Below are 14,532 nucleotides of genomic sequence, written 5' to 3'. Positions count from 1 at the left end.
CAGTCCCACATAAAAGAAAAAGCACATGACATAATAACGTTGTTAAATGGTGACCAGACTAACCGGGTCACAGGCAAATGCTCCAGATGTTAACCTATTCCACATCTGCATAAAGACAAGGCAGGGCTTTCCCCTAATAGGCAGTACAGATGTGAAGCACTTAAAGCGTTAGAAGGATTCTTGTCAACATGCACGCCTTCCCTCGGTTATCAGCATCAAGTCCTCAATTAATAGCGCATAAATCTTGCAGCTACTAAAACGCTACACCACGTTAAGTTAAGTTTCATTCATTAAATTAAATGGATTAAATTGCGCATGTGTAGCAGGTGGTAACGTTAACATCTTTTGCGGGGTGCCCTTAAATTACTTTGCTAGCTCGATGCTCAGTAGCGCAGTTCAATGCTGCATATTTTGGTATCGATCCAATGCCAAGTAAACAAATGTCAATACTACCAATAACAGTACTGAGACCGATATTTCTAACCTATAAAGGCAATTTATATCGGGAAGAGCAGTGTGTATTTTACGTGGTGTTTTTTTTAACCCACATAAGCAGCCCCTTACTGAGCTTAGAAGATGAGAAGTATCGATCCTATCGCGCTAGTATGGATCTGATACCAATACCAGTTGGAATCAGTATGATATTTGGCTTGATCTGCTCACCTCTGGTTCCCAGTATACAAGTTAACTGAAGCTAACTGGAGCCTTGGGCCAAACGCGAATCAAAAGGACAGACAGTATTGGACGCTTTTGTCACGTGTTTGGTTGACGACTAACAGAGATTCGTGTTGAAACGTCCTGGTGAAGCCCACCAAGAATAAAAGTAATTTTCAGCAAATTCGGTGATGCATCCAGTAGAGTACCGATATCTAAAAAGTGCTAATGTGATCTGTTCACACTCTTTAAACACTAACTTGTGTAAAGTTATTCGTTGTGACGATTTGGCCTTGTGAAACCCCGAATCTTCTTCAACACGGCCACTGGGCCAAGATGAGCGTCTACCGCCCACATAATCTTTTCTCTTCCTTGGTGCTCTGCCACTGTCACCCACGCCTGGTCTGCCCACGGCGATGACAGCGTTTGGCATCTCGGGAGACAAAGAGAAGACAGTGACTCACTGGGATGCTGCTAGTGGATGAACGGATACAAGGCGACACGAATAGGTGGCGTAATTGGAGAAGCAGGCAAATGTTATGTGCGAAAGTCAGACGTTCTGTTAAAAAATGTGTTTTCACATTACGTCATTTGAATATTATTATTTTTAGTGCTAAATCCTTCGTGGATTTCTACATGTGCATTATCAACAGAGCGAGCAGCATCACTGGGTTTATATGGGTCTGCCACACTAACCGTGACATTTAGCAGATTTTCCCGCTGGGGTGTTTAAACCTTCGAGTCTGGCAATGATACAAAAATAGAGAGAGACGACGTTTATCTTATAAACAACAAACACAGAGCTGAATTTACACGTGTTCTCTGCACCGATCTTTTACATTCCTTTCCGCCCTCCTCGCTATTTTTCCCAGCGCATTTTTTTTTTCTACAGCTGTCTAATACTCATTCCTGCTTCATATACGCCCATCTGTTTCAGCGTTAATTGCGTGCCTCTGAGCTCTAGATTATTTCTTTCTTTTTTCACTCAAGGGTGTTGCAGATAAAGTTATTAACAATGTCCCACCTGCAAACAGACGCCTGTCACGCCTAAACAAATACTGATTTCAAAGCGCTAATTGGCTCATTTGTGTTTCCCTTTACTGCAGTTTGCGCAGTTTTTTTTAAAAAAAATCACAGGTTATCAAAGGTTCGGTTCTCATCTATTTTTTCATTTATTTCTCCTTAAATATTCACACCTTCTGCAATCTCCAATCTGGACTGTCTCAAGCTGCGCTTTTGTCCGGCAGCCGCTGTTCCAGCTGATGGAGATACTGGGTTCTTACGCGTTTCGTGACGTGCAGTTTTCAACGTGCGAGCTTGTGACAAGAGAAATATTCTGACTTTGCCTTTGTTCCTTTTATTGCAGCAGAATATTAAGAGCCCCATTACATCAATTATGCAAGATGATCATGATATTAATAACATTCTCTTCAACCTCATTACTACTGTAAGCGGGTACTCTAAAAACCATTCATATTACTTGCCCTAAGAGTTTTTTATATGGCACACCCCATTTTAGTGAGTTAGAGCTGACAACAGAGACCCTCATAGAAAATGGTCATAATTGGGCAATCATTAAGTATAAGTCCTTGCATCATTCCCTCCGTGAACACATACAAACAAAGGCAGTCATTCCAACTTAAAGGGCATTTGTTGCTGTAGGCATTTATAAGGAAAATACCACTGTATAATAACATGGCTGTGTCTGAAGGGATGTCAGAAGATCTGTTGATCTGTCTGTTCTCTCATATTTTTTTTTTAAATGCCAGAAAAGTATCATTGACAATATGACCTTACTAGAAAATCGGTGCATGCAAACTCTTAGGCCTACCTAGTGGTTCTCTAATAGTGGTTCTCTAATAAAGTTCAGGACATTGTAATTGGAAAAATTCAAGTTTATTCTCACATTTAGATTCAGGTGCTTAGAATTTCACTGTAGAATTTTGTATAACCTTTTATTTCTTAGGTGAAGGACATGTGTGTGTCAATATCACCTAGTATAACTGCTTTGCTATGCTCAACTGTGTTATGTGCTAACTGTTTTGCTTTGAAGAGAAAACTCCCAAGAAGACAGTGGGAGTCCTCCCTATCCAGCAACAGCCCAGGTGGGATAATCAACTGTCGTAACTGAAGAGATACAGAGAGTTGTTTTGTGAGGGTATAAAAGAGGAGCTGAGAGAACCCAAAGACAGAGATCTCATGACAGAGATCTCACATACAACTGTGATGTTGTATGTTTGTTAGCTGCATGAAGCAATTAAAAAGCTTGGCCACAGCTGATCGCATTGCAGACTTTATTAACAAAAAATTCGACCATAATGCTCCCCAGTGTAATGCCACTGTGAGAGAAAGAAATCCTAAAGTATTAAAATCTATGTTATTCTGGGCAAATTCATATGGTGCAAAGCTTTGCTTTGAAGTCTCTTTGTGCAATATGACAGCAGTCACACTGTATTAGTATTTGCAGACGGAGACAAACACTTATAAGATTTTCATTTTTCTTAATGCTTCTTCACATAGAAGGTGAGAAGAAAAAATAGAGCAGATGTCTGTCATGAATTTTTAAAATGTTCTGAAATAAATATGGCAAACTGCTCTTTTAAGAAGCCTTTATACACCCTTAACACAGAGGAAGTGAGTAAAGGAATATCTTGTTCAACTGATTAAATTAAAAAAATAAAACAGTATATTTAAGATATTTTTCACATTTGCTGTCTTAGTAAAAAAAGGAAGGTTAAAAGGCAAGGTCATTAGTGATACACATTTAAACCTTCCCCAAGCGGAAGAGGAAATCTGGGCAGGAGGGAATAGAGGTGGAAAAGACAGTGAAATTGGTCCCTCTGTTGGAATACACTGGTAGTACAAGGGTAGGACACGTGACTATCGCCCCACCGCCCAACCCCAGGCTTTTTCATTAAGCCAAAGCACTAGAGTCTAATCCCATATATGAGTGTGCATGTGTTTGAGAGAGAGGGAGGGAGCAAGGGCACAGATGTCAAGCTGCAGTGGCAGTCATTTTCTTTATCATTTTCAGTATAGTGACCTCAATGGAAAAAAGCAAGCTATAAAGCCAAGGCACCCTGCAGAGGTAAAATGAGATATAGCAATGCAGAGAATGCCAATCTCACACATACATAATTAAAAAGATTTCAAAATACACATACGCGCACACACGCGCACACGTGCGCACGCGCGCACGCGCGCGCACACACATACACGCACAAACACACACATGCTTATGCTGTGTGTTTTTTATAAAATGCAAAAATACAAAAAGCAAAGGCTGATGAGTGCTACTGCTGAATATATGGGCTTATCACACTGTGACAGAGTTGAATTCTCATGCTTTCTCTCCCCTGTGCTCAAGAACTTTCCCATTATAAAATCTTCAAAACAAAGGTCCCATGATAAGCCAATCCTCTTGCTCAGGTGGACACAGTAAGTGCGTGTAAAAGGCATTCTCTGGGTATGATCCCTTGTGTACCTTTTTCTAAAAAATAAAGGGTTTGAGAGGACACCAATCCATCCCTGTGGGACCCTCCAAGGGTTCTTGGTTGTCCTGATTCAGGCTGTGCATAAATCAAACAGATTTTCCTTGTGGCACTGAACAAAGCTATCAGAAAATGCAGGCAGGCTTTGGATACTTCCCTCTCAGGATGCCCTGGCTTTCCATCCTTCCCATATGGGAGGATGGAAGCCATGGTTCTGAGCATGACAAAGCTAATCTAACGACAGTGAAAAACATCCAAATGCCACTAAGAGGGAGCATGTGGGGAAGATGGGTTAGCGGAAGAGGGTGAGTAGGGGAGGGGTGGTGATAAGTTCTTCCTTTTATCTGTGACCAATTGTAAGCTTGTGATGTTCTCAGTTAGCTGCAGGGCATTTATTATATGTGCTTTTTTTTGTCCATCACATCCTCACAAACTCCCGTTTCTTTTCACCATCTCACACTCAAGGCTCTTGTCTGTGCTGCTGCATGTGACTTCCTTCAAAATCCTGTCCTATTTTGGAACAGATTCTCTAATCTCACACACTTTTCCCTCACTCGCTTTGCTCCCTAATTTTTCTGACTAGGCATTTGTGCTGCAGAAGCACTGCATCTTTGGACTGCATCCTTCCCTTTCCTCTGTCTCTGTTTCTCTCAACATATCCACCATGTTTGCTTTGTGCTTGCATCTACGTAACACATGCTGGGAAGGATGCCTGGGTGGGGGCGGGTGTATACTGGCAGCTCGCTGGAAACAGACTAGTTCATCATTTCATTATGGCTCAAACAGTCGTCATGGTAACCACAGATGGCAGCACTAACCTCACTCTGTCACAAAGGACACACCCTTGCAAAGGAGACAAACAGGAAGTGCTACATAAGATGTATGTCTGTGTGACATACAGACAAAGAGAGAACAATAAAGAACAATGAATGAATCTGTGCTGGTCAGTCACCCTGTGTTATAACTGAGGTGAGGGCATTTCTTTGTAATGCCTTCTATCCAACTGCTGAACTCATCAGGCATGAGTTGTTGTCATGTTGCAAGCCATAAATGCTTAGCTTCGACAACGATAATGTACTTCAAAATCAATAATTTAATAGATTTTGAAGCACCAGGGAGTACAGATAAATGTTCTGATGGTTGCCTGGATAAAAGCCTCTCCTCCTCATCCTCAGCCTATGCCCCAACCAACCGATTTAGCTGTGATTGACACTAGGTGTTGTCGGCCCCGCCCAGCCGCAGAGCCGAGTTGGGAGGGGGGGGTTGAGCCTAGCGGAGCTGATACCTCGATCGGTACTGAAGCTCCCTGCCGCTACTGCCACTGCAACGAGTAGCGGAAAATTACCTGCCCCTCCCCCCATCTCTTCCTCTCTCATACACATTCACAGAGAGCTGCAGCATACAGAGCACACAAGCTAGTGGATTCCTTTACCGCAGAGAGACAGCTTCAGACATTGTGTGAATGTGTGTGTGAATGGGTGGATGACTGTGTATAGTGTAAAGCGCTTTGGGGTCCTTAGGACCAGGTGAAGTGCTATACAAATACAGGCCGTTTACCGTTTACCATTTTTTCAGGATCCACGTTGTGCAGAGAGTTTGTGCATATAGCAGAGACTGTGTCGCACACAGAGCAACGCAATCACAAATCCCAGGTTAAGTCACATAGCACTGTCATATTTAAATCACACGCTGACCCACTTATAAGTTGCACAGGCCATACTAGTCGCTCACAGTATTCAAATTGTGTCTAACAGATTTGAAAAAGAGGGAGGGAAAACCCTGGATCAGTCGTCTTCACGGTGAGCCAGCCAACGAACGGAGTTTTGACAGATCAGGCCACGCTTGTTTGGGCTGAACCACTCCCTGAAATGAGGTCATACCGTCTCAGTGACTCAAAGGATCACGGATCCGGCGTTACACAGTGTACTACCAAACGTAACCTGCATTATCTGAACATATTCCACCAGTTTAAAGCAACAGCGATATCAAATGCATACAAATGTCACGAATAGATGTAAAAAATCTAATGGGATCAAAGAATACGAGGCGCTTCTTTGCTGCTTGACACGAGCTGATTAGGGCTCTGTGCAAACATTATGGATGTTTATGAAAATATATTAGATCGTATTTGCAGTGCTCCACATGTCTGCAAAGATGGACAGTAATTCTCTGATTGTTCAGAGAAGAGGAAGAGGGGGGGAGGGGAAAGAGGATCTTGCTTCATGAGTATATATACTATTGTGTATATACACAGTTAAACGACTATCTATTATTAAACAAACTATCACAGTGGCCTATAAAAGCATAACTGTGTTTAACAGTTCATCGAGTGCAAGTGCAGAGCTTGACAGCTATAATATTAAAGCAAGGAGGCATGACAGCAGTATGAGGGCAATAACACATTGCATACTAATCCATTAAAAAGTAGCCATATTAATTTTTCAAAATATTTAATAAACAATTGATTTGGGTATATTGCAGCGACAGTTTGAATACAAACAGTGGAAAATTAAGAGCTCTAATGGTTGACAGAGTGACTGACTGAAATGTCTGAGACAGCCCAAGAGAATTAAAGGCCATGCATGTCTAGAATTCTCTGTGGGTATTTTTACTTACATTGACTTTTGTTTAACCTCCTCTCTTGACAATGCTAATGCAACATTCTTATAGATTATTGAACATAACAGACGATTAGTTACAGTTATGAGTAACACCCATGCTTTTGCTGCTACCAGTCTAATTGTCAACTATGGAAAAGGCTGACAAATCCACTAAGGCATCAGATTCAACAGCAAATTCCAAAAGTAAACATCTGTGTGGAAGTGTGGAAGTTTGTGGATATTTATAGACAAAAAGTGAACAAAATGCAAAGAGAGCTTAATGAATTAACTGCAGGCAAGAAAACAAATGCCTTGATTAGACCTATCAGTTCAGTGCTGCTGGTGCAGGCATACATTACTGATGTGATTCAGTTGTGTTTATGAGAACTTACATCCTTATAACTTGCCATTGACATTTCTGCTTCTACCTGGCATGGCTATTTTTGGGCATGTTAGCATCAGCAGAGGCAGCTGTAACACTTAGTGCTTAAACTTTGATGTCGGTGCAAATAGAACTATACAGAGTCCCTTTCCTGTAGCTGTTAGATCTAACTACTGTCTCTTTATTCTCAGCTAAAGTCTTCTTATTCTGGCATCTCATTTTGTAGCAACATCAAAGCCAAAAATACTATCTGAATAGTAATATCATGGCCTGACTTCATACATTTAAAAAATAGTTTTATTGATGATGAATAGTGCTAGGAGTGACAGACTTTACCTGTTAACTGCCTAGCAAAAACAGCAACAACAAAAAAACAAAAAACAAAATAAGACACCTCATTGGAAAAAACCCCCAAAACATTGAAACTACACTCTGGAAGCAGATATTAAGTTCAAAACTTCTTTAAGCATTATGTAAAGATGTAAAGAAATAATATGAGGCTAATAATAATCTATATCATCATAAGAAAATAGCGACATTTCCATAAAAGCATCACCCTTTTCGATCTGTTTGGGTAATGCAAAATCATGAAATCAAAATGCTTTTGATTTGAGTCTATAGCCAAATCTTAATTATAGAAAAGCCATAAAGCAGGACAGGGTACATCTTCAAATGGAACTAAACTGAGTGGAATAAAAGTAAATATACACACAGAAGCAGGAGTTACTGAGCTAAACTGAATTTCTAAATAGTATTAGCTTAGAGAATGGCTGCAATACAGTTTGGAGCCACCAGCGGCAGCACTGAGCTCAGTGCCGGTCAGCTCTGCTCTGCTAATCTGGTGTTGCCAAGCGAAGAAGTTTTTAAAAATGTCACATACGAACTGTATTCGCGCTCACGGAGAATAGTTTCTCTGCATGACAGAAAAAAGCAGTCGAGTTTCTGCTTCATTCAATTCCTCCGATAAGTTTTTGTTTCCTCTTTGCTTCCATTAGTAACCGAATGACCACGAACTATGATGGATTATCAGAAGATTGCTTCAGACTTGTCAGGACAGTAACTCATCACAACCACCTCTGCAAAATCACTTTCTACTCCAAGAAAACAGTAAGTGTGTTAAAACTCTCTTTGCTCTCTTTGGTAGCAGCGAAGTCTCAAATAAGCATTTTTTTTTTTCAAATCAAAGCTGTTTACGGCATATCAGTTGTCTTATGTTTAAATAGATTTTTGATCCCTTTTGCAGCTGCTGTGGCTATCTGTCTACCTGTTGTGAATGAGCAAACAACGTTAGAAATGACATTTCAAGCTCCATAGATTGTGAATATTGTTACTATTGTTCTTCTGGCTAGTTTTTCGTAACATGGGTGCTAGCAACCGATTTAGTAAAAGCCCACGTCGGTAGCGGAGACTATGATATCATTGTTCACGTGTTTTGTTATGGATAAGGTCCTGCTAGATCCTGATCCCGTAATTTCTCGTGAAACCCCTAAAAACTGTGGCAAAACCAGTATTAAAATGTATATGGTCAGTGAACGCTCCCTTCGTACCGAGTCGGAGCACTGCATTAAGAATGGAGTGAGTACACTGAATGTTATTGTTGTGCTGAGATTCCACACAACACCAACAGTAAAACTTCCTGTATCCACGTTAGACTTCTTCGGCTCTCGTGAGCTTTTAAACGAATTCCTTCTGCAATGCAATGTAGTCTAATTGCTTAATTTACTCTATTAGTCTATTTATGGTCTTTGTATTAACCAATATAATAATTTTTTTTTTTTAATTTCTAATGTTTTAAATGGCTATGTACCCCAGCGTAGGGTGATGCAGTAAATATTGCAAAAGAGTTCTAACGGGCGCCCATGATTTCAGCACCAAGGACAGTGCTCATAATAATGTCTCATACCAAACGCCTTCAGATAGAGCAGTAAGCGATTTTAATACTCGATTTTATATCTTACCTTCTCTTTGTTAGGTAAAGTTTGAGTTCTTGTAAAAGTGTCTCCTCCGTTAATACTGATCAGTTCTCCATCTACAGGTGGAAACGGGGCGGGGAAAACCACTACGTCACTCTTGAGTGTGTCTGAGCTGAAACACACGTCATACTGCTGAGTAGCTTTAGAGTAAGACCAGCTCCCGTCAGGGTGGGTGGTGATCATGGGGGCGCTGTACCTGCTGAAAGTGCCGTCTGTCCTGTGGCATCTGACTGCTATTAAAGTGATGAGGCTGAGCAGAAAGATGACGGACACCGACACAATGGCGATCAGCAGATACAGGTTCAAATCCGAGAAGCTGTCCTCCTTTACAGGCACATGTCTGAACTGAGTCTGGATTTCAGCCGTGCTTTCAACCACCACCACATCAATAGACACAGTAGCTGACAGGGAGGGTTCTCCGTTATCAGAGACCAAGACCACCAAGGGGTGAGTTTTGAGGTCATTGTCACTCATTCTCCTCCTAGTCCTGATCTCCCCGGTGCTGGTTCCGATCCTGAACAAGTTGTTTCCTTTGGGCTCAGACAGGTGATAAGAAAGCAGCGCATTGTATCCAGAGTCTGCGTCTACAGCCCTGATTTTTGCCACAAAGTATCCCGCTTCAGCAGAATAGGGGATGTTCTCACTGTTAACGGAGCCATGCTCAGAATATGGCGCGAGGATTGTTGGATTATTGTCATTTTCATCCAAGATTAAAACGTTTACAGTGACGTTGCTGCTGAGTGGGGGAACACCAGAGTCTGTGGCCTGAACTTTAAAGTTGAAAGTTTTTAACTCCTCGTAGTTAAACGACTGCAGGCTGATTATATCTCCAGTCTCAGAGTTCACGTTAATAACTGACCCTATAACATTGGGTTTGTTATTATGTATGACTTGAAATGTTACTTTTGCATTTTCGTCTACATCAGGATCATCTGCACTCATGCTATAAATAACAGCGCCGACTGGACCGTTTTCTTTTACGAAAATGTTTATCACAGGATCTGCAAAACGCGGTGCGTTATCATTAACGTCAGAAACGTGAACCGTAATCACGCTCGTGCTGGAAAGAGGCGGTAGCCCTTCATCTGTCGCCATTATTGTTAAATTATACTGAGAAGCCCGTTCTCTGTCTAGAGTTCCGTCTACGACTAAAGAGTAATGATTCTTATATGTGTTCTTAATTTTAAAGGGCACAGAATCAAGTACTCTAACCTGAACGATGCCATTTTTGTCTGCGTCATAGTCCTTCACCGTTAAAAGCCCAACCATTGTGTCTAGGGGTGCATCCTCCCTCACCATGTTGGCTAAAGATGTAACTGTAATTTCTGGTGGATTATCATTAACATCTGTGATTTCAATGAGAACTTTACAATGAGATGCTCTTGGGTTTTGCCCTTTGTCTTTCACTTGGACTCGAATTTCAACTGCACTGTGTTTTTCGTGGTCCAGCTCCCCATTTACTGTGATCTCCCCTGTTATGGGATTAATGGCAAATTTGTCGACATCGTTATCATTGTCTTGGTTAATAAAAGAATATTGTATTTCTCCATTAAGACCCTCATCTAAATCTCGAGCATGCACGGAAATTACGCTTGCACCGCGCGGCGTGTTCTCGACCACTGTGGCTTTGTACAGGGGTTTGTCAAATTCTGGAATATTGTCATTGACGTCTTGCACATTAACGGTGATGTATAACGTGCCTGATTTAGGAGGTTTTCCTCCGTCTGTAGCCGTCAGTGTTAATTTGATAACAGCCTGTTTCTCGCGGTCTAAGGTTTTATGCAGTGCCATTTCAGCAGACATAGTGGGCTCTCCAACATTCTGCACATCCAGTGTGAAATGCTCATTTTGGCTCAGTTTGTAGCTCTTCACTGAATAACTTCCGACATCTGCATCAAATGCCTTTGGGAGAGCGAATTTTTCACCAGGAAACGCTGACTCGGAGACGTTCAAAACAACCTCCGGTATCCGAAACAAGGGCGCATTGTCGTTTACATCCAAAATTTTAACCTCGAATCGATATAGATTCAGCGGGGAGCTCACAATGGCTTCTACTTCCAGTGAGCACTTCACATTTCGAGAACATAGCTCCTCTCGGTCTATTCTGTCTTTCACCAACAGTACTCCCGTCTTAACGTTTACTTGGAAATACCTCGTATTAGGTCCTGAAATTTGAAAACCTCTGGCTTCCAGTTCATTAACATCTAGATGTAAATCCTTTGCCAAATTTCCCACACTGGTACCCGGGCTCGACTCCTCCGTAATAGTATACACAATCTGTGCCGCCGCTTCACTCCATATGTAAAATACAGGGGACAAATAATAAATCCAGTTCCGGAAAATAGTCCCTTGTAGCATTCTCGTCATATCCTACTAACCAAGTTAATTAGACAAAAAATCACACAGACGGTAACATTGCGCGATAAGAGTACGTCCAGTCTATTGCCCTTAAATACAGGGAGGATTTTCTGCTACTGCTGTGACAAAGAAAGAATTACAAACCCGCTGTAAAGGGAGGAGCGTCGAACAGACCCCCCCCCCCCCTCCCCCCTGTTTAATCGCCATGAGCTGTTGGCGACATCTTGTGGTAATTATAAACAATAAAAAACAGCATAAAAAGAGATGCTGAACGCATTAAGGGTTTTAATGGAATAACATTTTGATTTACCACCTGCTAAAAAGACAAGCGGTTCTACAGCCCCATTGGACACATTTAAAAAGGACAGCAAAAAAATCTATCTATCTATCTATCTATCTATCTATCTATCTATCTATCTATCTATCTATCTATCTATCTATCTATCTACCTACCTACCTACCTACCTACCTACCTACCTACCTACCTACCTACCTACCTGAAGTTAATATGTGTTGCAAGATTTTTTAAAAAGCTGATGCAGGATAATTTGGGAGGGAAAAAATCATTCACCTTTCTGCACTGAATGTGTCAACATTCTTACCTTCTCTTTGTTAGGTAATGTTTGAGTTCTTGTAAAAGTGTCTCCTCCGTTAATACTGATCAGTTCTCCATCTACAGGTGGAAAAGGGGCGGGGAAGACCACCACGTCACTCTTGAGTGTGTCTGAGCTGAAACACACGTCATACTGCTGAGTAGCTTTAGAGTAAGACCAGCTCCCGTCAGGGTGGGTGGTGATCATGGGGGCGCTGTACCTGCTGAAAGTGCCGTCTGTCCTGTGGCATCTGACTGCTATTAAAGTGATGAGGCTGAGCAGAAAGATGACGGACACCGACACAATGGCGATCAGCAGATACAGGTTCAAATCTGAGAAGCTGTCCTCCTTTACAGGCACATGTCTGAACTGAGTCTGGATTTCAGCCGTGCTTTCAACCACCACCACATCAATAGACACAGTAGCTGACAGGGAGGGTTCTCCGTTATCAGAGACCAAGACCACCAAGGGGTGAGTTTTGAGGTCATTGTCACTCATTCTCCTCCTAGTCCTGATCTCCCCGGTGCTGGTTCCGATCCTGAACAAGTTGTTTCCTTTGGGCTCAGACAGGTGATAAGAAAGCAGCGCATTGTATCCAGAGTCTGCGTCTACAGCCCTGATTTTTGCCACAAAGTATGCCGCTTCAGCAGAATAGGGGATGCTCTCACTGTTAACGGAGCCGTGCTCAGAATATGGCGCGAGAATCATGGGACTGTTGTCATTTTCATCCAGGATTAAAACGTTGACAGTCACGTTGCTGCTGAGTGGAGGAACACCAGAGTCTGTGGCCTGAACTTTAAAGTTGAAACTTTTTAACTCCTCGTAGTTAAAAGACTGCAGGCTGATAATATCTCCTGTCTCTGAGTTTATATTTACAACAGAGGTTATTGGAATACTTTTTGAAAAATCACTGAGCAGGGAATATGTCACTTTAGCATTTTCCACTAAATCAGGGTCGACGGCAGTAATTGTTGATATAATAGCTCCCACTGCACTATTCTCTTTTACATATACATTAACAACAGGTTCTGAGAATAAAGGGGCATTGTCATTCACATCAGAAATGTGAACAGGAATAACACTAGTACTAGAAAGAGGTGGAGTGCCTTCATCAGTGGCTATCATGGTTACATTATATTGAGAAATACTCTCTCTGTCTAGAGGCCCATCAACTGTTAATGAATAATAATTTTTGTAATTTACCTTGAGTTTAAAAGGCACCACCCCAAGAAGTTTAGCACTGGTGAGTCCATTACTGCCCCCATCTTTGTCTGTTACAGTCACCAAAGCCACAACTGTACCTATCTCTGCATCTTCTTTAACTGGGCTCATAAGAGAAGTTAGAGTGATTTCAGGCGTATTGTCATTCACATCAATTACTTCCACTAACAATTTACCATGCGTACTTCGTGATGGCGTACCTTTATCTCTTGCCTGTATACGAATATCATATGCTGTATTCTCTTCATAGTCTACTTCTCCTACTACAGTTATTCCCCCCGTGCCTGGGTTTATTGAGAATAAAGCTTCTGGTTTGAAATTTCCCCTTTTAATAAACGAATACAGTATTTCACTGTTTATTCCCTCATCTAAATCTGTGGCACTTACAGTGACTATAGAGGTCTGAAACTGGGTATTTTCAGTTACCTGGGCCTTATACAGAGGCTGACTAAATACTGGAGAATTATCATTTATATCCATAACATGCACAACTATCCTTAATGTTCCAGATCGGGGAGGTTTTCCTCCGTCCAGAGCTGTTAAAACAAGGTGAATAACAGATTTTTTCTCTCTGTCTAAAGATTTTTGCAGTACTAATTCAGCAGACTCACTGTGCTGTCCGCCGCTCTGCACGTCCAATGAGAAATATTCATTTGGACCAAGCTTGTAGCTTTTTACCGAGTTGCTGCCCGTGTCTGCATCGTTTGCCACTGGGAGCAGATATCGCTCCCCAGTGGAAGATGACTCTGAAATATTTAAAATTTTTTCATTATCAATAAAGGATGGAGCATTATCGTTAATATCAGTAACCTGCACCTCTATGCGATGCAGATGCATCGGGTTGTTCAGAATTGCTTCTACGCTCAGGGAACATTTCGCAGTATTTGGACAGAGCTCTTCACGATCAATCCTATTGCAAACATACAGAGCACCAGTTTTTAAATCCACGTCAAAATGTTTATTTGAGTTCCCAGATACAATTCGTAAGTCCCGTTTTTCCAGCTCGTTAACGTTAATGTGTAAATCCTTTGCGATATTTCCAACCACCGTTCCTTTGTCAACCTCCTCGGCAACGGAGAACGAGAGCTGCGCTGCAGACGCGTCACACAAACAGAGCAAAGCTATGATTTTTATCCACATTGTGAGTCTTTGTCCTCCACGCCTCGTCGCTGCCACACAATGAACGAAATAATAATTTCGGAACATATCCACTTCAGAGGTGACTAACAGAGAAAGCCGTTTCCGTCTTGTGGCAATTTT

General features: G+C 41.7%; 1 protein-coding gene across 21 annotated transcripts in view; it reads right to left on the bottom strand.

Annotated features, from left to right (window-relative positions):
- LOC308408491 (protocadherin alpha-C2-like) overlaps positions 1-14,532 on the bottom strand; it is a gene marked incomplete at its 5' end in the record, with an annotated part of 158,904 nt that overhangs the window by 21,979 nt on the left and 122,393 nt on the right. Inside the window, one exon of one of the 21 annotated variants that reach the window (XM_080900798.1) lies at positions 12,061-14,526. The exons of 18 other annotated variants lie outside the window; for them this stretch is intronic. In XM_080900798.1, coding sequence (XP_080756924.1) covers positions 12,061-14,478 — 2,418 coding nt within the window. Of the gene's footprint in view, positions 1-855; positions 1,088-9,085; positions 11,465-12,060; positions 14,527-14,532 lie in introns of those variants that run through there. 2 more of the 21 variants (XM_080900788.1, XM_080900797.1) reach the window with 2 other exon arrangements.

Source organism: Rhamphochromis sp. 'chilingali' (assembly GCF_963969265.1).
Source record: "Rhamphochromis sp. 'chilingali' genome assembly, chromosome: 13".
Lineage (NCBI taxonomy): Eukaryota > Metazoa > Chordata > Actinopteri > Cichliformes > Cichlidae > Rhamphochromis > Rhamphochromis sp. 'chilingali'.
Note: the sequence above shows the minus strand (reverse complement) of the source record. Positions and strands in the feature narration are given on the sequence as shown.